Raw genomic sequence first — 23,037 nt, forward strand, 5'->3', positions numbered from 1 at the left:
TGTTTAGTCTTTTGGACATAATGCTGAAGTCAAGGCATGAGGGTATGACAAAATAAATGCATAACAAAGCTTCCACCCTTCCATAAGGGATGCTCTATCTTTGAAGATATCAAAGGGTAAAAATAGTTTGCATGAATAATTGTTTAAAGCACGTTTATCCCAATTGACACCATTGTTGGAAATCTTCAAACTACATAGAACACATTACCAACACCAAGACAACTTGTGACCCATCCATAAGAAATAGGGAAGACAGGAGGCGTTCATATCAAGCTTCCCTTATTAAAGAAGAAAATGATCAATGTGCAACCACACTCATAGCCATGTGCTGAAAGTTTATATGAACTAGCAGTATATTGGTGAATGCCAAAACTGCTAGAATAAGCGACAAATTTTAGAAATAACAATAAGTGTCTCCTACCAATTTAGCATAATAGTACAGTTTCCAAACCGATTGCATGATTCAGACAATTGCCATCCTTTGCAAATACTTCGAGAGCTTGTCCCTTGTCTACATGTTCAGATGAGAGGACAGGCTTTCTATTAAATAAATTCATAAACACAAATTTCACTACCTCATCAAACAAGCAAGTTTAGCACATGGTTTACCTAGCACTACTGCATATACAGACTGCTCCCCTTAATTTTCAGTAACATAAAAGTGAGAGGCCACCATTATCACTGGCCGGATCATAAAAATATATTTTTTGTAGCATAAATTTTAATATCTCAACAATCATGCAAGTTTAGCATTGTTTACCTAGCACTATTTCATATACTAGACTACTCCCCACAATTATTAGTAACAAAAAGATGAGTGGCCACCTTTCTCACTGGCCATATCTACAAAATATTTATATATATGACCAAAAACACATTTTAACACCAGACCGCATACCAGAAACTAACAGCCAAATCTTTATACAAGAATATCCCAGAAAAAGCGATTCCTAACTAGTAAGAAGGAAAAAACTGAACACTATCCTGGCAGAGTGAAACTAATGGTAGCATCAAACACACAGAGCTAAGATGGAGAAGATGCTCATGTCCATCAAGATTTACAACTCCATGATTTTTCAACATCATGTGATATATTCTATAGTCTTGCACCATAAGCCCAAGGATGATCATTCAGATAAGCTTGCACCGCTTCCTTGATGGCCAGGTTTGGTACCAATTGGTGTTGTTCCAGTGGTTCTCGTGTGATTGGGTCAAAGTTACCAACCTACAACATGAAAATCTCAGTTTCCATGAAGTGATATATGAAATATTGAATGAGTAAAAGCTCTAATAGTACAAATTTGATACTGAAATACAACCAAACCTTCTGTAGATGCTTAATTATCATTGCCCTTTCATATGTAATGCCACTAGGAGCAATCACAGGATCCTGAAAGATGTTAAGTGTAATCTTACAGCAAAGATAGTCAGGCACCTGAAACATCAAGTTAAAATCAAGTATTTCTTGTCCAGAGAAACAACATAAATAAATAGAGATTGGAGTCTTGAGTGCTCACTTCTGTTGGGGTGTCAACAGATGCAGTTTTACTAAACACCTCATTGAGGACTCTGAGTTGTCCAACAACATCATTTTCTGCCTCTTTAGGGCCATAATCATCTTGAGAATCATGAAGAAAATGGTACTCCGTCAAAGCTTTTTCACAAGAGTCCCTGTTATGTAAAAGAAAATGTTGCAGCAACACGAAAAGCATAATCAAGTAATTAAACTTGAGGCTCTCATCATATATAAGATAATAAGAAGATGTGACTGACTTCAAGTTTTGTAGCATCCACTCACGCTTGCTGGACAAAAGTTCCCATTCATTGTACTTTGCTTCAAAAAGACTCTGCTTAATCTCCATCACCATATCACTTTTAGGGTTGATGAGCCCCTCAATATTCAAGGCCTATGCAATAAATTTATTAGAACTAGTTATTCAAGAATCAAGAGTAGCTTACAAAACATTTCATCAAATCACAACAGACAAATGAAACCCTGACGATTGAACCATATAATGATGAGTTTGGCCATGACCAATGATTATGTTATTCTAATCAAGATCTAAAGTTTCAGTCAGACCAGTCCATACTATGGGTATTTATTTACCAGTTCAACCACAAGCAGGAAAGCAGACCAGAAAATATATCCCAGTTTGTATTTATATCGGGCATAGTGCCTGACAATGTGACTGGTACCATACTGTATTGGATGCGGCAGTAATCTTGACTAGACACTGGCTCATAAGTTGAATTGTGGTGATAAAAGTACACTTGAAATGGTTGAGTACAATGTCTTATTTATACATGTGGGAAGGAAGGATTTCCCTCAACTGTCCAGCGAGATTTCCTCATACAGTTGAGGAAATCTTATATGCTATCATGCCTCCGCAAGATTGAGCTTCTGTCAAGGATGCCAATCTTGGACCGATGCAACGAAAATAGTTTGCAGACGAGAGGCTTCGTGAGTGAGTCTGCTAGTTGATCAGTCGTATGTACGTGAGAAACACGTAGTTGATGTCTGACAACTTGATCTCGCACAAAGTGGAAGTCGATGGCAATATGTTTCATGCATGAATGGAAAATCGGATTGGCACATAGGTAGGTAGCTCCAATATTGTCATAATATATTGTAGGAGGAAAGGTAGAGATGACGTTGAGTTCCTTGAGTAGATTTGTGACCCAATTGAGCTCTGCAGTAACAGTAGTGGCGATGGCATGATATTCAGCTTCAGTTGTAGATCGTGCGACTATCTTTTGCTTCTTAGAACTCCAACTGATTAGATTAGCTCTAAGGAAAACAATATACCCCGACGTGGATGTTCTATCATCAAAGTTTCCTGCCCAATCAGCATCAACAAAAGCATAGAGATGAAGCGGGGTGTGTTTGCGAAGAAAGAGGCCCTGATTGAGGGTCCCCTTAAGATAACGCAAAATTCGTTTGACCGCAGACCAATGCGTAGTAGATGGTCGATGCATGAATTGTAATAATTTATTGACTGCAAATGAGATATCTGGACGAATGAGAGCCAAGTACTTATCGGTATTGAGTAGAGTCCGTAGCAGGACTTCCATCATATAATTTAAGTGATTCACTAGTAGATAGGGGAGTTGTAACCTCTTTTGCATCCTGCATATTTGTCTTTGATAATAAGTCTTGAATATATTTTCTTTATGATAGGAGGAGACCTGGGGATATGAATGTTGCTTCTACTCCCAGAAAATAACTCAAGGTTCCCAGATCTTTGAGGGAGAATCGATCAGCAAGTTGCTTTAGAAATGCCTGAATCTCCAAAAGATCATTGCTTGTGACAATAATATCATCCACATACACTAGAAGATATATTGTATTTCCATTTCGTTGTTGTAGGAATAACGATGTATCAGACTTGGAGTTGATGAAGCCCGTTGATATCAAAAAACGAGCCAAGTTCAGTATACCAAGCTCTTGGAGCTTGACGAAGTCCATAAATAGTTTTTTGTAGTTTGCAGACATGCCTCGAATACTGTGGATGAACGAAGCCAGGAGGTTGCTGCATAAGGACATCTTCAGTTAGAATCCCCTGTAAAAAGGTATTGTTAACATCTAGTTGTCGTAGGTGCCATCCTTTTGAGGTGACCAAACTCAGGATAAGTCGGATTGTTGTGGGTTTAATAACGGGACTGAATGTCTCTATGAAATCAACACCAGGTCGTTGATAAAACCCTTTGGCTACTAGACGTGCTTTATATCTAACAACGGATTCATCTAGGTTCCGCTTAATTTGAAAGACTCATTTACACCCGATGATGTTTTATGTTGATGAAAAGGTACTAGGGTCCATATAGAGTTATGGAGGAGAGCATCATATTCTTCACACATGGCTTTACGCCAGTGATAAGATTTTTGAGCTTGAGTAATTGTGGTGGGTTCACTAGCCTCAAGAGAAGAGTTCGTTATAGCATGTAGGTCAAGGACTTGACGTGGTTTAAAAATGTCACTTTTGGAGCGTGTTGTCATTGGATGTCTAGGGGCTATGGAAGTGGTTGGTTGTATAGTTGGTATAGCCGGTGGTGAGTCACTAACATCGGTCGGGCCAGTCTGCGGCACTTTAATATCACGAGGTCTAGGAGAAGATGAAGCCAATGGCGATGTTGCCTAGGGTATTGCTTCATCAATAGGGGAAACCTGTGAAGCAGGGAGTGGAGGAATAATGAAGAGAGTGAGGAGTTATTGAACTGGATGAGTGTGTTGATCTTGAGGGTAAGGACTGGACGGTGATGTAGGAGGTTCGTGTGACGGGATTGGAGAGATATTCCACTGATGTATGTTTGTCGGAGTAGCTTGCATGGTAGGATGATCATGATTTTGAAAAGGAAAAGAAGACTCCACAAAAATAACATAACGGGATATAGACTTTTTGAGTTTGGGGTTCGTAGTAACGGAAAACGTTATGTTCAAGAGAGTATCCTATAAAAATATAAGGCTAAGATCGTGGTGTTAGCTTATGTGAGGCATAAGGACGTACCCATGAATAATATAGATAACCAAAGATTTTGAGTTTTTGAAGGTTTGGAAGCTTGTGGAATAGTTTTTCCAAATGGTAACTGGTATTGGAGGACTGGAGTGAACATACGATTAATGAGATAGACTGCAGTTTGAAAGGCTGCTGACCAAAGAGTTGGTGGCATGGATGCCTGATGTAGAAGTGTGAGACTAGTTTCAACTATATGTTGATGCTTGCGTTCGGCAGAACCAACTAATTGGGGAGTATGAGGGGGCGACTTGAGGTGTTGTATACCACAAGCTATGAGACAAGATGTGAGGGCTTGATATTCGCCTCTGCCATCAGAGTAGACTGTTCTAATGGAAGACTGAAAGAAATTCTTAACCAACTTTCTAAAGTTGGTAAAGATTGTTGAAACTTCAGATTTATGGTGGAAAAAATATAACCATGTGTACTTAGTAAAATAGTCGATAAAAATGACATAAAATCTGAACTTGTCAAAAGAAGGGGTTGGGACGGGACCCCAAACATCGGTATAAATAATTTTAAACGGTTTAGAGCAAGATATGAAGGATGTTCCAAAAAGTAGTCTATGACTTTTATTGTTACGACAAGCATCACAATGAGTTATAGTACTACTGGTATTAAATGTAGGAAGAAAAAAATAAGAAAGTAATTTTTGCTGGATAAAGGATTAGGGGTGACCAAGAGGTCGATGCCACACATCAATTGGAGCTGCAACTGAAGAGTGAATAGTAGACTAAGTTATTTGTGAAGCTGACGGCCACTCATAAATGTTGTCTTTGTTCTGACCTTAGACTAAGGATGCCCCCGTGCTCATAAAGATTTCCTCAACTGCATAAGGAAATCTTATCTGCTATCACTGGCCTCCCCATCTTTTTCCCTTTTTCCTCACTTAGTTCCTCTTCCCTTGTTTCTCCTCCAGCAACAGCTCCTTTCCTCTCCATTTATTTTATTAATTTCTTCTCCAGATTACTTCCTTTTTGCATCAAATTTCTTGAATAGCTTTGATTTTGAGCTTTTTTCGTGCTATGGAGCGAATCTCTTGAGTGGAAGTTTATTATTCCTCAAATCAAGTTGAATCTGAATCTTGCCACCACGTTTCTTTCGCTTAAGAGTGGTCTTCTGCTTAGATTAAAACTAAAAATTCTCACAACAAACATTTAACTGATGGCAGATCTATGTGTATTGATGTATATATAAATATGTGGAGGTATGCTGAATCACTGGACATCTAGGCCAGTGAATCTGTGTATTTTGCATAGAACTATTTAAATGTATGTCAAATCTGCATGGATCCCTGCTAGATCGTGTGGACCAGCCAATATTTGCATGCAACTATCCCATATCAATGCAAATTCACCCAATATCAGCATATATCTAACACAGAACTTTGAAGATCCAACCATGTAGATTTAGACTAGAATGGCAAGGATGTGACCGAGAGTTACCCATATCCACCCAAGACCAACAAGAACAGAGATCTAAATCCTCACAGAACTAGGCTAGATCCACATAAATTTAGGCTAGATCATGCAAATCTGGCCAACATCTGCATAAAGCCAAACTAGAACCACAGGGACCCAATCCACATAACTGCAACCAAGATCTTCATAGATCAAGCATAAAGTTGCATCAATTCAATAAAGATCCATGTAGATCTAGGCTAAATCAGCAAGATCCAGCTTAGATTTACTGAGATCTACAACAGAACTAGCTTGTCCTTTTATTAGTCAATTTTTTTTTTAATTATGTATGTGACTCCGTTTGTTCGTGTTAATAGAAAAATGACACCAAAACAACAGAATCAATCCAATATGGCAACACACGTCAATTGGAGCACCACCATTATTGGCAATGCATCCAGTGGATGAATAACAAGATTGAAATAGCATTTGGCCAAAGAATTTATTGACATGGCCAAATGCACAAAAATCCCACGATAGAAAGACAACGCTTTCAGGGCTTGATAAGTGGACAATGGGGGAACCTTGATAAGTGGACATTCAAGCATCCTATCTATGATAAATATAAGATTTGATTGGACAACATTTGAGGACCTAAGCTTGCTACTTGTATTCATGCATCATTGAGTACTCTCATATGCATGAGGAAAGTATGAGACACCAATATCAGTTCAGCTCATCTCATTAAAAGCATGAAAGTAGCAGTGTCAGTAGCGCTGGTCCATCCCTGATCAACGGATCTTACAGCATAATGCAAGCCAACAGTAGTGGTGCAACATATGATCCTAAACTAGGTAGTATTGTTAGTATAAGGCAGCTAACTAAATTTCAACCCCCTGAAAAGGACATCAGGGGTCTCTTCAGCTATTGCAGTAGAAGCCAACATTTGATGTTGAGACTGGTCTTATGGCATCCCCCCCAAAGGGCCAAAAAACATAGGATTGAAGGCTACTATGGGTATGAGAAGAGGAGGGATATAGGAAATATCAAGGTATCAAATTTTGATCATATCAATCAATAGCTATGATTTATTCTCAATATTGACCACTATGTATTGGTCTAAGTACCAGTATCAGGACATATATAGCTTGATACCAGTATATTACTACTGTAAAAGAAATAAGCTGTTGAAACTGGTATAAGATCAAAATATAAATCCTTGGGTAAGATAGTTGCAAAGAGATTCGATTTCAATCTCATTCCTCCTAGCGCAGCTTGGGACACGTATTACAGATCCATAGTACCACATGAATATAATATTTTAAAAGATAAGTGTACAAGGAGATTATTGCAAAATAGTTCCATGAATGTGTTCCTCTTGGAGAGGCTTAGTGATGTAGGACAAATTTCAACGACCAATGGGTATTCTTATTTTGAGTATAAAGAAATGAGAGGAAGAAAAAATAACAACAGAGAAGATGGGATAAAAAGAAATGAACAATTACCCGACTTGCTTTGGCACAAGGGCACAAGGAAAGAACTCTTAGGATGCATCACATGATTCATAGTTTCATACCATCAAAAGAATAAATATGATCTTGTACCGCACTACCACTGGTACATAATATGAGCAATGAAGAAACTTCGCAATCTCGCCATAGCAAAGCATCGTGGCGAATCGAGCAAGACGGGGCAAGCCGGATCATTGCCCCAAGCAGCCGCAGGTGGGCTGCAAGTGCAAACTCGCTCTCATGCTGTTGGAGTCGCTCTGGAGGAGCGCAGCAGTGAACATGATGAGCGAGAAGTTGGCTACTCTCCGTGAGCAGAGGCGGCGCAATTTGGAGCGCCAACCGGGAAAAAGAGCCATAAGGAGAGATTCATAGTGGTGGAAACCCGCCTGGATGTTCTTAAAGCGAGCTTGGAGGAACTCTACCAAGGCCAACGAAGGCTTCTTGGGGTAGAGAGCTCGCAAGAAGAAGCTTAATCCCGAATCGACAAGGTTGAGGCCAAGTCGATCGACTGACGGACGATACCAAAGACTTCGTGCAACATTTGCACGAAGTCATGGCGAAACTCAATTCTAAAGTGATAGCACTCACAAAGGCACTAAATGCAAGAGGCAGCAACACCCGCGTTGCGCCGCCACAAAACTTGAGGGCACCCGAGCCTCATTGCTATAGAGGTGTTAGGGACGCAAAAGAGCTCGAGAATTTCTTGTTTGACATGGAACAGTACTTTCGAGCTACAAGGCCCAACTCTGAAGATATCAAAGTTTCAATAGCAACCATGTATCTGAATGGGGATACAAAACTTTGGTAGCGAACACGTTGAGAGGAGATCCAACAAGGTCGATGTCGAGTGGACATATGGGAGGACTTGAAGCGGGAGTTGAGAACTCAATTCCTACCCAAGAACACAGAGTTCGTTGCAAGGAGGAAGTTGAGACAACTCCACCAAAGTACTTCCATCCGAGGCTACGTGAAGCAATTTTCTGCACTAATGCTAGACATACAGGACATGTCCAAGAAGGATAAGTTGTTCAGCTTCCTCGATGGCCTGAAGCTATAGGCTCAACAGGAACTGCATCGAAGGAATGTCACCGATGTGATCGGGGCAATTGCGACTATAGAAAGACTCACCGACTTTGTTTCCTCAGAGGACTCAGGGAAAAGGAAACAATCTTCAGGAAAACACCCTCCAAAATATTCTTGAGGGAAGGAGCCCGGGGCCGAGCAAAGGAAGAAGAGTTCCCATAAAAGGCCAAGCTCAAAAGGCAAGGCCCCAAAACCTGGCGGATGTTTCTTGTGCGATGGTGAGGGAGTGCCCACAGAAACAAGCACTCAATGCCTCAACAACTTCAATCCATCCCCCAAATCAGACTAGGGCAAGGCCGTCGCCCTCAGTTCAAGTAGTTCAGAATCTAGCAGCGACGATGAGGAGTCGCAAGGTCCCCGAATGGGAGCAATACGTTTATTGAATGCATTGCGGGATCAAGTGGGGGAGAACATGAAGGCAAAGCCACAAAAAGCAAGGAGTAGTGAGTAGTGAGTTGATGTACCTGGACATTAAACTCAATGGCCAAACAACCTGTGCAATAGTGGACATGGGCGCTACCCACAACTTTATTGCCGACCAAGAAGCAAAGCGACTTGGACTGATCTTGGAGAAGAACCCAAGTCGAATGAAGGCGGTGAACTCGGAGGCCAAGCGGATCTTCGAGTTGGTAAAGGGAGTCCCCATCAAGATCGGAACATGAAGCGGGAGCACAAACATGATTGTGGTGCTATTGGATGACTTCCAAGTGATTCTCGGAATAGAGTTCATGCATGCAGCGATGTTGGTGCCAATGTCGTTCCTAAACTCCCTATGTATGATGGGAGGTAACGACCCCTGTGTGGTTCCCGTCTCTCGGAGAGGAACCAAGGACCCCCAATAAATGTTGGCATTACAACTGAAGAAAAGGGTACGAAAAGGTGAATTAACATTCGTGGCTACTGTGAAGCTAGAGCCCCAAGACGGGGAGATCATTCATGAACTTGCTGTGGTGGCGAGCATTCTGAAGGAGTTCACAGATGTTATGCCACCCGAGTTGCCGAAAACTCTACCACCACGTAGAGGCGTGGATCATCATATTGAGTTAGAGCCAGGAGTGAAGCTTCCAGCGAGACCACCCTACCGCATATCCCCTCTAGAGTTGGTAGAGCTCAGAAAGCAATTAGATGAGCTACTAAGCGGTGGTCTCATCCGTAGTTCTAAAGCACCATTCGGAGCTCCAGTTCTCTTCCAAAAGCAAGGTTCGCAATACCGTACCGTAACGGTATTTCGACCTGGGCTCGATACCGGTACGGTACGGTATACCGAGCGGTACACCTGGGTGTACCGAGTACTGTAGCACTGCTACATTGGTATAGTAAACTGCTACAATGCTACAGTGCCTCGGACAGGTAACAGTCGGTCCACGTACCGAAAACCTGTCGGACCGGTACGTACCGCCCGTACCGGGCGGTACGACTCGGTACGGCAGACCCTGTCCAAAAGAAACAAGATGGGAGCCTCCGACCATACGTCGACTATCGAGCCCTCAACAAGGTGACGATGAAGAAAAAGTATCCCATCCTGCTCATCGTGGACTTGTTCGACCAACTAAACAAAGCAAAGTACTTCTCCAAACTCGACCTTCGGTCGAGGTACTAAAAGGTGCACATTGCTGAAGGCGACGAAGCAAAGGCTACTTGCGTGACCAGGTGGCAGGTACAGAGTGTTTAAGTTCTTAGTGATGCCTTTCGGCTTAACCAACGCTTCGGCCACATTCTACACTCTTATGAACCAACTATTCAAGGAGTATTTAGATAAGTTTGTGGTCATCTACTTGGACGATATCGTCGTCTACAGCCAAACACTCGAGGAGCATATAGAGCACCTTCGAACAATTTACAAGGTTCGCAGGGAGAACACTTTGTTCATGAAAAGGGAGAAGTGCTACTTTACTCAAACGGAGATCTTATTCTTGGGGCATCGAATCGGTGATGGTTTCATTCGGATGGACAAATCAAAGGTGCAAGCTGTTACGGAATGGCGAACTCCAAAGAAGGTACCAGAGTTGAGATCCTTCCTTGGTTTCATCAATTACTATCGGTGCTTCATAACTGGGTATTCGAAGCGTGTAACTCCACTGACGGAGTTGTTGAAGGAGTAGCCTTGAAGATGGTCTGACAAATGTGAAGCTACATTCCAAGATCTAAAGGTTGTTGTATTGGAAGAACCGATGTTCAAATTACCGGACTATGGGGAGCCCTTCGAAGTCTATACAGATGCTTCATATTTCGCTATTGGGGGAGTACTTATGCAGAAGGGTCACCCGGTGGCCTACGAGAGCCGCAAGCTCAACGAGACCGAGCGGAAGTATCCGGTGCACGAGAAGGAGATGACAGCGGTGGTCCACTGTCTATGAGTTTGGCGGCACTACCTTCTCAAAGATGCAGAGGCAAGGACATGAACTCTTGCAGAGGCAAGAGTTTGGCGGCACTACCTTTAAGGTGCATGTGCCGCGAAGCTCCCTTCGTCTTTGGCACCATGCAAGATGAGTCCGCTCCGTCAGAATGAAGGACCCATGGAATAACATGATCCTACTCTTGCCTCTGCAAGAGTTCATGTCCTTGACCTCTGTCTAAGAAAAGCACTGTGCCTCTGCTCCATGTTCCAACTTCTATGCTGGCTCCCTTCATGCGGCTTGAGTACTTCGCCAAGTTACACCCAAGTTGCTCCGCTCCCCGTTTTTGCATTGAGTCGATGGTGGCCCTCGCGCCCACCATTCCACGGGTCAGCCCTCCCTTGAGTCCGATCTCCATATCGACTCCAAGTGTGCCTTCATTTAAGTTGCTTTGGGTCGCTCCCCCACTTGATCTCGCAATGCATCCACCAATGCATTCTCTCGAGCGAGATCATGCGACGACTCCTCGCCGCTTGCTCAGTCCATCGAGCTTCGTGGAGTTGTTGTTTGTTGAGGTACTCCTCCTCAACATGTGAGATCCGTCTCACATGATTCTTCCTCTGGAGAGCCGGGACTTATCCCTCCTGGATAACTATCCCGTTGGAGCAACATCTCTCTTCATTTCGGAGACCACCATCCTCTTGGACTACTCCGATCTGCTGAACAAACTGTGCACTGTTCTGTCTCCTGCAAACGCACTTGCTAGATTGCGACTCCATGTCAATACAGCCCCCGCTGCACCCCTCAAGGCCTAGCAACATGCTGAACTCGTTGCACACTTTAGCCTCCGATGGACGTATCCTTCACATGCCGAAGAGAAAGTTTCAATACTCCATGGCGCCGAGTTTCGGTCGCCTTGGGATGGCCACGAACATTCCGTCGTCCGCATACAAGCCCATGCATGAGTACCAAGTTCTTCGAGTTAGCAATTCCCCTCACCTCTGTGAGCTTTGCAAAACTCTTTTGGTCGTTGAGCAACTCATTCCACCTTGCATGGTCTCATTCTTGCCAAGCGCCTCGCTTGCCTAGAGCACCATCAAGTATAGTTGTCAACGTTGAGCCGTAGCTCAAACTCAGTCATCCCAACCTTTGTGCGCTCCAAATTCTTCCAAGCTTGCCTGTTCTCGTGGTGCCTCTTGCGCGAAGGGTTGGCCATTCCTCTGAATGCCAATCTCATATGCCCGCTCCTCTGAGCGACTCTTTTCCCTACATCTCCATGCTCGTTTTCCCTCAAACGGTCGCGCGTGTGCTGACTGCTCTCAACGCAGTCCCGCTAGGTCCCCCACGTTTGCATGCTAAGTGTTTCTATGAGTGTTTGTCCCGCTCTGATACCATATGACACGGACTTAGCTGGTTTTGCCTAAGTCGTGCGGCACCCTTGCGTGTCCGTCCGCAAAGGTCAGCCTCCCCGAAGCCTCCCATTGTCCCTTAGGACCACCAAAAGAGAGAACGGGTTAGAGAGAACGCCTCAATCGGGATCCACAAGCAAACATCTCCGAAAAACACTTCATAGACAATGCAAATTACAAACAGACTTTACAAGCTCTGAACAGTGGCACAACAAAGGGTAAAATGGTCCATTACAGACCGAGAATCTCTCGCACGTGTCCACATGACACAACCTTTATTTACAAGCCTAAAGAGGCTACCAATCCAACTAAAATGGGACTATTAAGCCTTCGGCCACCCCTTTACATGCTGTACAAGGCATGAACATGCCAACAGACACGGACAGATATAAGCATTACATCAAACACCTTGTTTAGAAGTTTGTCCGTGACATTCTCCCCCACTTATCCCTTCGACGTCCTCGTCGAAGCCGTTGTGAACACTACAACTCTTCGCCTTTGCTGAGTCTTCAATCTTCTGCTCCAGCTGCAATGCGCCTCCTGGCTCCCAGCTGCTCTCCGCTGCTGTTTTTGAGTAGTCGAACATTTGATCCGCCATGCTGCTTCAACTCGCCAATGACTCTGACTCTGGTGTGGGGTTGGCTGAGTTGTATTGATCCTCGTTGATTCCTGCGGATCCACCAAATGAAGGAAAAGACCATTCTTACTGCGCCAGTTTCTCAAAATTTCCACATGCTGCTTGAACTGGGTGGATGCTTGTTGGAGCTTTAACGAGCATCGCCTCGCAAACTTCTGAAGTTTTGGGTCCTTCCTCCACAAAATCTGCTCATTGACTCTTCTTTCAGTTAGTTGTCACATCCAAGTAGGTTCGCATCACTTCCGCTTTCGATTGGCATTTCGTTGGGAAATGGAGCGGACAATCTACTCTCAGTAGCACTGATCACCGTTGGTGAGGATTTGACAACTATTGTCTTCCATTATCTTCGAAGGGTCTTTGAACTTGTGCAGAGCTCCTCTACTGGATAGATAAGAGAACTGGGGTACTCGGTTTCGCCCATTCTCTTAAGAGTTGAGAAGGCAAAGGTTACTTGACTTCGCCCGCCTCCTCGAGGTTATACTTCATGCATCGAGCTGGTTACTAGCCTTCGCCTGCTCTTTGCTCACACTTCTGAAGCACTTGAAGTGTTTGCACTCCTTGCGTTGAGTTAGCTACTGTGATTCACCTTCTCAATGCCATCGAACTTCTGGAATGCGAGAAGTTTTCACCCCAACTTGGAGTAATTCTCTGATAGATGAGGTCGCCTCTGGGATTGTACCGTCTTCTCCATCAACCATGCCGCCTACTCCACTGAGTAGCAAAGGTACAGCACCGCGTACTGCTTGCTTCGTTCCTTGGTCGTGCACTCTTGCATGACCCGAAGTCCTTCACTTACGGCTATCTTGATGAGAAACTTGTTGACACCGGTCTTACGAAGTTTCTTGGCCTCTGCCCTTCAGCCTTGTCTCGGTACTTGGAGATTGCCTCTGCATGCTCCACCTCCTCGGCCCCTTTCACGACCAAACGCTCTCCCTACGTGAGAGCAAGGGATCAATGACTTTCACGGAAGTCCCGCCTCTGCGGTACCATGGCACTGCCATGCCCATGGCCCTACTATCCGTCTCCTCGCATCTGCATCCCTTTTCTTCACGATCAGTAGATATGTCTCCGTGGCACTCCTCTGAGTCCACCCCCATTCTGACTGATGCTTGATTTTGGGTAGCTAAGTCCCTCTAGACTCGTCGTCGCTTCCTCGCCCCTTTCGACCTCCTGCTTCAACACCTCTGTGTTCTCCAAGCAGTCTGTTTGGTCGATGGAAAGACAGACTGCAACTCCCATGCATGGCCTCTGCCATCACATTGTAGGGTTTGCACCAATTCTGTTCTCCTTAGCTTCCTTGGTAGCAACGTTCGCTTACTCGACCTTGTCCTCTGACTTGTCGGGCTCCCTTAAGCGAATATGAGCTCTGGAGCAGTCCAACTCTCCAGCTGCTTCGATCATACCTCTGCATGATCAAGTCCCTCCCATGGAACTCGCTGGTACTTGCATTCGAACTTTTCCCTTGGTGGAACCCAGCCCCCATATGCTGATGACCAAGGTTTTCATCCGATGCAAAATTCGGTGCACGCCCGGAAGACCCGCCTCTGCGGTACCATGGCCTTCACTCCTTGAATCCATAGCCCTTCTTGCCGTCGTGTTGTTCACCAAAGCGGAGCTCCCAGTAGCTCCCGATCATACCTCCATATGATCTCATCCCTCACGGGACTAGGTTGTGTGTATCGCATTGCCACGAACTGTTCCACCACGATCCGCTGCACCATATCGCCTCTTGGTGACATCTCCATTGCATTGTGATCCTTGTGGAATAAACTCGAATTGTGAACCCTCCATGTGTGGCCTCTGCCAAAACATCGTAGGGTCTCCTCCACCTTCGATTTTGTTCGCTCCTTTGGCAATCGACCTTCATCCACCCACTCTTGGGTCACACCTAGATGAAGCACCGCTCTAGGACAGTCCGTCGCCTAGTAGCTCCCGAAGTCCACCGACTTCACTATAATTTGTGCACCATTGTCTGGATCCTGGGCCTCTGCCCCTACCAGCACAATCTCCGCTGCGCACCGCTTCCTTCATAGCAACTCGAATGGCAACACTGTGGCATATTCTTCAAGAGTACCCGCCTCTGCGTCCTCTTGCCCCGTGCTAAGGCCTTCTGTACCCAACTTTGCCTCCGCAAATTGAGTCACCTTAGTTCCTCCATCAAATGCTTCTCCGAGTTAAGGTGCATGTGCCGCAAAGCTCCCTTCGTCTTTGGCACCATGCAAGATGAGTCCGCTCCGTCAGAATGAAGGACCCATGGAATAACATGATCCTACTCTTGCCTCTGCAAGAGTTCATGTCCTTGACCTCTGTCTAAGAAAAGCACTGTGCCTCTGCTTCATGTTCCAACTTCTATGCTGGCTCCCTTCATGCGGCTTGAGTACTTCGCCAAGTTACACCCAAGTTGCTCCGCTCCTCGTTTTTGCATTGAGTCGATGGTGGCCCTCGCGCCCACCATTCCACGGGTCAGCCCTCCCTTGAGTCCGATCTCCATATCGACTCCAAGTGTGCCTTCATTTAAGTTGCTTTGGGTCGCTCCCCCACTTGATCTCGCAATGCATCCACCAATGCATTCTCTCGAGCGAGATCATGCGACGACTCCTCGCCGCTTGCTCAGTCCATCGAGCTTCGTGGAGTTGTTGTTTGTTGAGGTACTCCTCCTCAACATGTGAGGTCCGTCTCACATGATTCTCCCTCTAGAGAGCCGGGACTTATCCCTCCTGGATAACTATCCCGTTGGAGCAACATCTCTCTTCATTTCGGAGACCACCATCCTCTTGGACTACTCCGATCTGCTGAACAAACTGTGTACTGTTCTGCCTCCTGCAAACGCACTTGCTAGATTGCGACTCCATGTCAATACAGCCCCCGCTGCACCCCTCAAGGCCTAGCAACATGCTGAACTCGTTGCACACTTTAGCCTCCGATGGACGTATCCTTCACATGCCGAAGAGAAAGTTTCAATGCTCCATGGCGCCGAGTTTCGGTCGCCTTGGGATGGCCACGAACATTCCGTCGTCCGCATACAAGCCCATGCATGAGTACCAAGTTCTTCGAGTTAGCAATTCCCCTCACCTCTGTGAGCTTTGCAAAACTCTTTTGGTCGTTGAGCAACTCATTCCACCTTGCATGGTCTCATTCTTGCCAAGCGCCTCGCTTGCCTAGAGCACCATCAAGTATAGTTGTCAACGTTGAGCCGTAGCTCAAACTCAGTCATCCCAACCTTTGTGCGCTCCAAATTCTTCCAAGCTTGCTTGTTCTCGTGGTGCCTCTTGCGCGAAGGGTTGGCCATTCCTCTGAATGCCAATCTCATATGCCCGCTCCTCTGAGCGACTCTTTTCCCTACATCTCCATGCCCGTTTTCCCTCAAACGGTCGCGCGTGTGCTGACTGCTCTCAACGCAGTCCCGCTAGGTCCTCCACGTTTGCATGCTAAGTGTTTCTATGAGTGTTTGTCCCGCTCTGATACCATATGACACGGACTTAGCTGGTTTTGCCTAAGTCGTGCGGCACCCTTGCGTGTCCGTCCGCAAAGGTCAGCCTCCCCGAAGCCTCCCATTGTCCCTTAGGACCACCAAAAGAGAGAACGGGTTAGAGAGAACGCCTCAATCGGGATCCACAAGCAAACATCTCCGAAAAACACTTCATAGACAATGCAAATTACAAACAGACTTTACAAGCTCTGAACAGTGGCACAACAAAGGGTAAAATGGTCCATTACAGACCGAGAATCTCTCGCACGTGTCCACATGACACAACCTTTATTTACAAGCCTAAAGAGGCTACCAACCCAACTAAAATGGGACTATTAAGCCTTCGGCCGCCCCTTTACATGCTGTACAAGGCATGAACATGCCAACAGACACGGACAGATATAAGCATTACATCAAACACCTTGTTTAGAAGTTTGTCCGTGACAAAGCGTTAACGAGGGCGTCGACAGTTTAAGTGGGGGAGAATGTCATGAACGATCGTCGCGCTCCCGCAACAACTTCGTTCAACAAACCGTTCGTCACTTTTGCATGCTTGTACAGAGACATGGCAGCATGTTTTGCCTTGAGTTTGTGTGTTTTTTATTGAAAAATGTAAGCAACGACAGTTCACAGCGCTGTAGTGCGACCCTCATCGCACCGGGCCGAACTGCCCCAAAATGTCTTCGTTTTTGTGTGTCACAGCTTGTTTTCTATAAACCGCAGCTACACGCTAAACGTCAGCCATCTCAGCACCCTGGAACCCCCCGGATAGCACTGGGCCGGATAGGGCTTCGGTATATTGTCAGGCGTTGAACAATTTTCACAAGTTCGCACATTAACTTGACGGGAACTTGCCTTTGCGCCCGGCACCCGATGAGCAGTTGTTTGTGAACTTGCAACTATTCGTTTTACCCTCTAAAGTCCTTGTTTTCTCGTTCCTCTCTTTTCTCTCTTGCACTCAAGGTGCTCGCTGAATTGCTTGTAAAGCTTCCCTCTTCGCGAGATGTCGGGACTTGTCCGTCGCTCGTTTTTAAGCTAATCAACTTTCTGTTTTACAAGTCCTACTTGACTTGTATGAGGTTGCAACTAGGCTGACCCTTTGCGGACGCATATGTCGCAAGGGCGCCTCATTACTTAAGCAATCCTAGCTAAGTCGGAGGAGTTGGCGCAAGGGTGCTTCACGACTTAGGCAACTCCAACTAAGTCCGTGATTTTACCGCAAGGGTTCCTCACGACTTAAACAATTCCAACTAAGTCCGTGATAGCAAAGCACTTCGCAATGCTCCCGTGACAGTCGTATCCGGCGAGGATCTAGCCCAGGGCGAGCTCATCGCCTGCTCCCCCGTCGCTGTCACCCTCAACGACTGTGAAGAAGAAAACCAAGATGACGATGAGAGCGAGAAGGGGAAGCAGTAGTCCAACCTAGGCCAGGTCCTTCACCGTCGACTGCAACCTCCCCGATCACAGCAGCTACGATCCCTCCACCCCCGACCACGTTTCACCTGACGAAGCGAGGACCCGCCCCCTACAATGTTCCGCCCAATGAAGCGAGGACCCTCTCCCTACCGCGTTCCACCCGACGAAGACTTCTTTGAGTCCCACCACATCCAACTCTCTTCTCCGTCATGTCTTCTATGTCCAACGAGCGTCATAGCCTTGTCTTCCTCGCCGTCGTGCTCCTCGTCCTATCCGCCAACTGATACCGCCCAATAGCAGGCGGTCCGTGTGCCAATCAGCTGGCAGATCGGTATGTACCGCCCGTACCGGGCAGTACGATTCGAGATTTGAATCCATGGTAGGAAGTAAGCTTACGATTGACAACTTACCTAATAGAATCAAGCAAGTTGCAACTCTTCTACAAAAGCAAATCTATCTTGAAGTTAAATTGGTATTCTTACATCTGGTTCATCATAATTATCAAAAAGGTTCATCGTTTACCTCTAATAAGTTCAACTATCACTAATAATCCAAGGGAAAGTTTCCTGAGATTTCGGTGTTTCTCATCTCCCTCATGTGGCACCTCTGGGATTCTAATGTTTAAACTGGGATTACCAATTCCAACCAGCCTCATGATCAGGATGATGCATATCATGGATTCAAACTTACTGAATCATAAGTGCATTTCAATCCCTTGGGGAGAACAGCATATGATTTAGCATGACCAAGCTTTACAAGTAGGTGCATGTAATATAATCATTATCTATGGTACATATTTTGAGCAATGTAAATGTTCTTGACAGATAATCAACATGATGATGAGAGCATGACCTACATCAGTTAATACAATTGCCAACCTTTTCCAATTCTTTGATTCCTTCAGCATATTCCTGCCTCTCTACTAGTGTGAGTCCCAACATAAAGTGAGCCTGCAGCAAAATTTGAACTTGTTCACAAACTTAAAACAAAAGGATATCCTTTAGACAGTCCAATTTGTAAACTAAGAAGAAAATGCAGACACCAGACTGGGGTTAGAGAAAACAAAAATATTCCAATGAAAACACAGGAAAAATCAGAATAACTGACCAATGATTTATATATTCAACCACAGGATATATCATATGATAAATCTCCAATTCTGCCAATAGCCAATAGAAACCCAGGTATACACTACACAATATAGCTTATCCAAGAATCAATAACTTTGTATTAGTAAAACAAAGGAATATCATGACATAGATAGCTTGGAACAAACTAATATGCACAGCAAAATATCAAGATTGTATCTTGCTGTCGTTAACACTTTGTAGCTTTCAGCTTTTACAGATACATAACTGGAAATGCTTACTCAAGATTGTTTTCCTTACATGAAAAGTATAGGTTTAAAGAAGCAATATGACTCGTTAGCAGTAATTGTACCTTAGAGCATTTAAGCTATCAAAAAGTTGGTGTGGTTAACAAACTAGAAGCAATTTAGATAAAAATATACAGAAACAAGTTAACAGAGATTAAAAGTACAGGATGAAATAAGTTATGACAATAATAATATTGTAATATTGTAGTAAACTATGCTTAACAAAATAAGGTGTAAAGGAAGAGAAAAAAAAAAACCTTCCATGGCTTTTTCCTTCTACACTCTCCCTCAACAATAGCTTGCTCCCAAGGTATTCAACTTTAATTAGACATGTGGATGACCATAAACTAACAGGAGGCATTAGTTTCCATTTCTCATTTTTTTCGCCCTATCTTTCTCAATGGTTGTGCATTCATGCTTCTCTTATTCTCATATTAAACAAGAGAGGAGGCATTCTTGTGTTGCAATGTGAGATTATTACCCAAGGGACTATGATTTCGCCCGGACTGGTACGCTTCCTCCTCTTCTCCTCCTGCTCCTCCTCCGTTGCTTCCTCTTCTTCCTTTCTCTTCCTTCTTCTTCTTCTTCCTCCTCCTCTTCCTCCACCACCACCTCTTCTCCCTTCCTCTACCTTCTTCCAATTCCTCCTCTTCCTTTATAGCCTCCTCTTCTTCCTCCTCCTTTCTCTTCCTCCTCCTACTTCCTTCTCCTCTTTCTCCACCACCTCCTCTTCTTTCTTCCTCTTCCTTCCTCCTTCTTCCTCCTCTTCCTCCACTGTTCGGACCAATACGCCTAGTTGGTATGACATGGCAAACCTTGATCACCCCCTCCTTAATCTCTACTTGTTACAATTTTATCCCTAAACGGGTTCTTTGTTTGGCCTTACATCCGGATGCATCTAATACATCTATTTCTTGCATAAATTCCACCAACCTAGGTCTTGGATTTAGTTACAATTTCATAGTTCAGTCTACAGTCTATGATCCCTTGTAGAACTTTTTTTTTCCTTCATCTTACAAAAACCCAAATCAATTCAAACTTATATTTTATATATTATGCCACAAAGACAATATCAAGCTAATCAAAATCAGAAACTTAAATTATCAAAAACATCATTCATTTAATATCTTACATTATACTAATAGCAAGACATGCTATGGTACATGGGATTGTTGGACTTCATGCAATTGAACATACAAGCATTTGAAATTATGTCAGTGTCTGCTCAGAAACTACTGTATCTTTCGATATGATACAATGAGAAGATAGATAACATATACCACTATCAGAACATCACATAGAAGGCAGAAATGGTGAGATAGTTGGAAGACATATATAACAATACTGAATGTGAGAGCAAGGAGATGAGCTCACCTTGGTGGATCTACTGTCAAGCTCAAGTGCTTTCCTAGAATCGGCTTCAACCTTAGTCCACTGGCTACAGAACTCAATAAGCAACACAAATCAAAACAATGGAGACAACGGAGACGATCCAAAACGAAAGAAACAAAAGAAAAGAAGGGGCGAAGATGAATCAGCTGTTCGGACTTCAGCTTCGTATAGCAGATTGCTCGGTTTGCCCAGTATAATGCCACGTCCGGGCAGAGAGTAATTGCCTGCAAAATTCAAATCACCAAGGACAAACACAAATCAAGAAGACAAGAAATATATAATAAACTGAGCCAAAGTAACAAATGGTGAGAAATTGAAACGAATATTGAATCGCAAGCCAAGAGAAAAAAGAGTCAACGGAACAAAATGGAAAGTATAGTGCAACTTGGAACTTAATGTGAAACCTTGCGTCATGATACTACCCATGCCCAAGAAATCATAAAGCGCAAGAGAGATGTACCAACGAGTAACCCGAGGTCCAAACCCTACAAGAAAATCGGTGGATCTTTGATGTAACCCATATGGTATCGACACCATTCGACTCAAAGATCAAACGAAAGCCAACAGGAAACCCAACCGAACCATGCCCAAGAAATCACGAAGCGAAAAGGATATGTACCAAAGAGTAACCGGAGGTCCAAACCCTGCAATAAAATTGGGGGATTTTGTTACGTAACCCAATGTACCGACACCATTTGACTCGAAGATCAATCGAAAGCCAACAGGAAACCCAACCGAACCAGAAACGACGTGGAAATCAAGAAACGATCACCACAAACCGATGCAAGTAAAAAAGGGGGAACAAGAAGAGGAGAAGAAAAAAAGACGAGTCCACCTCGGTGTGGGCGTCAACGGCAGCAAGAAAGCGTCTTTTCTCGAAGTATTTCTTGCCGTTTGCGTCGAGGAGCTCGGCTTGCCTGACGACGCTCGCCGGCACCGGGGCCATCGCTGTGTTCTCCACCTCGCCTTCGAAACGGCGAAGCAAATGAAGGTTTCCTCTCACAATGGCCCAGTAATTCTATAGCATCTCTTCTTGCTTCCCTCGAAGGAAAGGAGGCGGAACAAAACAATTAATAATTATAATTATATATATATATATATATATATATATATTATATATACTTTGAAATATTACAATCTTAAATTTCAGAATGGTCATTTTTAATTGTGATCAGTATTAGTTCAATTGATTTAAAATATATATATATATATTATGTGAACTATTTTTAATATTTTTGTAAAAAATGATATATATATATATATATGAAAGTTTATAGGAGGTGTGTTATGTTGAATTTAGATTTGTGGGGATTAACATAGAGAATCACTAACTAAGAGGGATGTATGTGTAATTTTATTATTTTTATTGTTTATCATTTACACAATATTATTAAGCGATTGGAATGATGTTTAACTATAAAATTAAAAAGAACAAAATTTCACTTTATTAGGAACATTAATCTATATCTTTAGATCATATCTCGATATTAAGTGAATCTAGTACGTCATCATATCAATATTATATAATATAAAATTTTACATTTAATTACTATATTAAGATAAAAAAATTGTAACACTCAACTCATGATGAGTGAGTCTAGTATCTCATCATATTAATATTATATAATATAAAGATTTAAATTTAATTATTACAAAACACATAGTCCCGATGGGAAGACCATCGTAATTTGCCTTCGATTCATATAAGATGAAATTTATGAGCACATCACTCACTTGTCTCGTGCTAACAATAACAATTAACGGGTAAGAATATAAGTGAAAACTATTATCATTTTTTAACTTTTAATATAGAAGCTTTGTAACATTTGACTTAATCACATGTCGAAAATGAATTAAGACTTAGATTGATATATAAAAGACATTAACTTAAATATGTTAGTTCTTAGTAAATTTAACATATCAGTTATCCAATGGAAGTAAGTCGTGACAATTGATATTGATTTATAATGTGCATCAAAAACTTCGCTTACTCTATTGTGACATCACATGTGATAATTTTTTAATATATTTTTCGAATTTTTAAATTTTAATTTTTGGAGGACAAGAAACTCAAATATGAAAAAACTTTTATGTGGAGGAAATAAATTAAGTTTGATTGCCAACAAACATAGAAACTTTGAAATGAATTAAAATATGAAAATACCTTAACTTATCCACCAATATTTTGCTGTGATATCAAATATGATAATGTTATGTTTCAAGTAAAAGATATATATATATATAGATATATATATATATGTTTTGCTCGTATAGATCTTATTGAATCTCGTATTTTGATAATGAAACTATTTGATAATTATTTATGTTTTAGTTTGTGTTTTGAGTGACGTGGGATACTTCGATCAGGATGAGACAATTAAAGCAGGAAAAATAATGTTGGGCTGGAGGAAAACATGTCAGAAGATTAGACGTCAGGCTGGAGGATCGGTCAATGTATCGACATAAGGGTTCGGGCCGTGGATTCGGGCATCGGGCCA

The 23,037-nt window shown here is 43.3% G+C and overlaps 1 protein-coding gene across 2 annotated transcripts; it reads right to left on the reverse strand.

The window, feature by feature from the left end:
• Window positions 1–814: 814 nt before the first annotated feature.
• LOC135627962 (E3 ubiquitin-protein ligase CHIP-like) lies at window positions 815–21,597 on the reverse strand. 2 transcript variants are annotated; one of them, XM_065134443.1, is made up of 8 exons: window positions 21,375–21,597; window positions 20,696–20,763; window positions 20,522–20,585; window positions 18,651–18,722; window positions 1,774–1,907; window positions 1,518–1,671; window positions 1,325–1,390; window positions 815–1,225 (listed from the first exon to the last, which is right to left on the reverse strand). In XM_065134443.1, the coding sequence occupies exons 1-8, from the start codon at window positions 21,483–21,485 to the stop codon at window positions 1,097–1,099; spliced, it is 798 nt and encodes a 265-aa protein (XP_064990515.1). In that variant the 5' UTR covers window positions 21,486–21,597; the 3' UTR covers window positions 815–1,096. The 2 variants fall into 2 exon arrangements, with proteins under 2 accessions (XP_064990515.1, XP_064990514.1); XM_065134442.1 differs by having other exon boundaries at window positions 1,325–1,435; window positions 21,375–21,594.
• Window positions 21,598–23,037: the final 1,440 nt, after the last annotated feature.

This window comes from Musa acuminata, chromosome BXJ2-11 (assembly GCF_036884655.1).
Source record: "Musa acuminata AAA Group cultivar baxijiao chromosome BXJ2-11, Cavendish_Baxijiao_AAA, whole genome shotgun sequence".
NCBI classification, from domain to species: Eukaryota; Viridiplantae; Streptophyta; class Magnoliopsida; order Zingiberales; family Musaceae; genus Musa; species Musa acuminata.